At 56.8% G+C, this 1,493-nt stretch overlaps 1 protein-coding gene across 1 annotated transcript; it reads right to left on the reverse strand.

The window, feature by feature from the left end:
- Window positions 1-624: 624 nt before the first annotated feature.
- LOC113942499 (zinc finger protein 3-like) lies at window positions 625-1,489 on the reverse strand (the record flags this gene model as incomplete). Its single annotated transcript, XM_027633619.1, has 2 exons — window positions 625-782; window positions 1,035-1,489. Coding segments are annotated over 2 exons (606 nt in total), but the record flags the coding sequence as incomplete, so codon positions are not given.
- Window positions 1,490-1,493: the final 4 nt, after the last annotated feature.

The raw sequence follows: 1,493 nt of genomic DNA on the forward strand, positions 1-1,493 counted from the left end.
AATCTATTGATAGAAAGGAATTTATTTAGGGTTACAAAAAATCAGACGAAAGATCTTCAGCAGAATTATTTACTGCACAATAGAAAAACTAAAACTACCAGGAGTACAGGATAAGATAGGACAGGGTTCTACACTAAAGCAATTGTTGAAGCCATTCTACTCAAGCTGGCACAAAAGCAAGAATTCTTAATTAGAGATGGATGGAACTCCCCCAGACCAACACTCATGGGGAGATCTCTGCTCTCATCCTCCAGACTGACCTGGGGGGGTCCCCAGTCAAGGCAGGAATCTCCACAAACCCAGCAAGAAGGCTTCTGTTGGAATAACCTGCCCCTGGGAAAGGGGACTGGCCCTTTCTGGTGGAAAGGGATGGACTGACAGTCACTGGACTCCAGGGGTTGCCTCCCAGTCAGGGGGTTCATTCGGGGTGGAAGCAGCAGCCGAAGATCTTCCCGCAGTCAGGGCAGTCACAGGGCTTCCCTTAGTGGTGGGTCCGTTGGTGTCTGGTCAAGGCAGAGCTCTTGAGGAAGCTTTTCCCACACTCCCCACACTTGTAGGGCCTCTCCCCGGTGTGGATGGATCGGTGCCTGACGAGGTGGGAGTTCCGGTTGAAGCCCTTCCCGCAGTCGGTTCAGCGGAAGGGCCTCTCATCCGTGTGTGTCCGCTGGTGCTTTAGGAGATCTGAGCTGGTCTGAAACCTCTTCCCACATTCCAAGCACTTGTAGGGCCTCTCCCCGGTGTGGATGCGCTGGTGGGTGATGAGGGTGGAGTTCCGGTTGAAGCCCTTCCCGCAGTCGGTGCAGCAGAAGGGCCTCTCATCTGTGTGTGTCCGCTGGTGCTTTAGGAGATCTGAGCTGGTGTGAAACCTCTTCCCACATTCCAAGCACTTGTAGGGCCGTTCCCCACTGTGGATGCGCCGGTGGGTGATGAGGGTGGAGTTCCGGTTGAAGCCCTTCCCGCAGTCGGTGCAGCGGAAGGGCCTCTCATCCGTGTGCGTCCGCTGGTGCTGGAGGAGACTGGAGCTGGTCTGAAACCTCTTCCCGCATTCCCCACACGTGTAGGGCCATTCCCCAGTGTGGATGTGCTGGTGTCGGATCATGGTGGAGCTCTCCCTGAAACTCTTCCCACACTCCCCACATGTGTAGGGCCGTTCCCCGCTGTGGATGTGCTGGTGCTTGAGGAGGTTGGATCTCTGGTTGAAGCTCTTCCCACATTCCCCACACGTGTACGGCCATTCCCCAGTGTGGATGTGCTGGTGTCGGATCAGATGGGAGCTCTGGCTGAAGCTTTTCCCACATTCCAAGCACTGGAAGGGCTTTTCCCTGCTGGGAGGCTGATCAGGGTCCACCAGCTCAGAGCTCCCCCTCAAGCTCCGGCCGCCTTCCCGGCACAGGCTGGCTCTTTCCTCCTCAGAGCACCCTGGGATGGCTTTGGAGCCCCTCCTGTGGGGGGATCTCCGGCCCTTTTCCTCCCCGCTGCCTTCCTGCGCCGGG

Source organism: Corapipo altera, unplaced genomic scaffold (assembly GCF_003945725.1).
Source record: "Corapipo altera isolate COAL_440 unplaced genomic scaffold, ASM394572v1 39024, whole genome shotgun sequence".
In the NCBI taxonomy this organism is placed as follows: Eukaryota; Metazoa; Chordata; class Aves; order Passeriformes; family Pipridae; genus Corapipo; species Corapipo altera.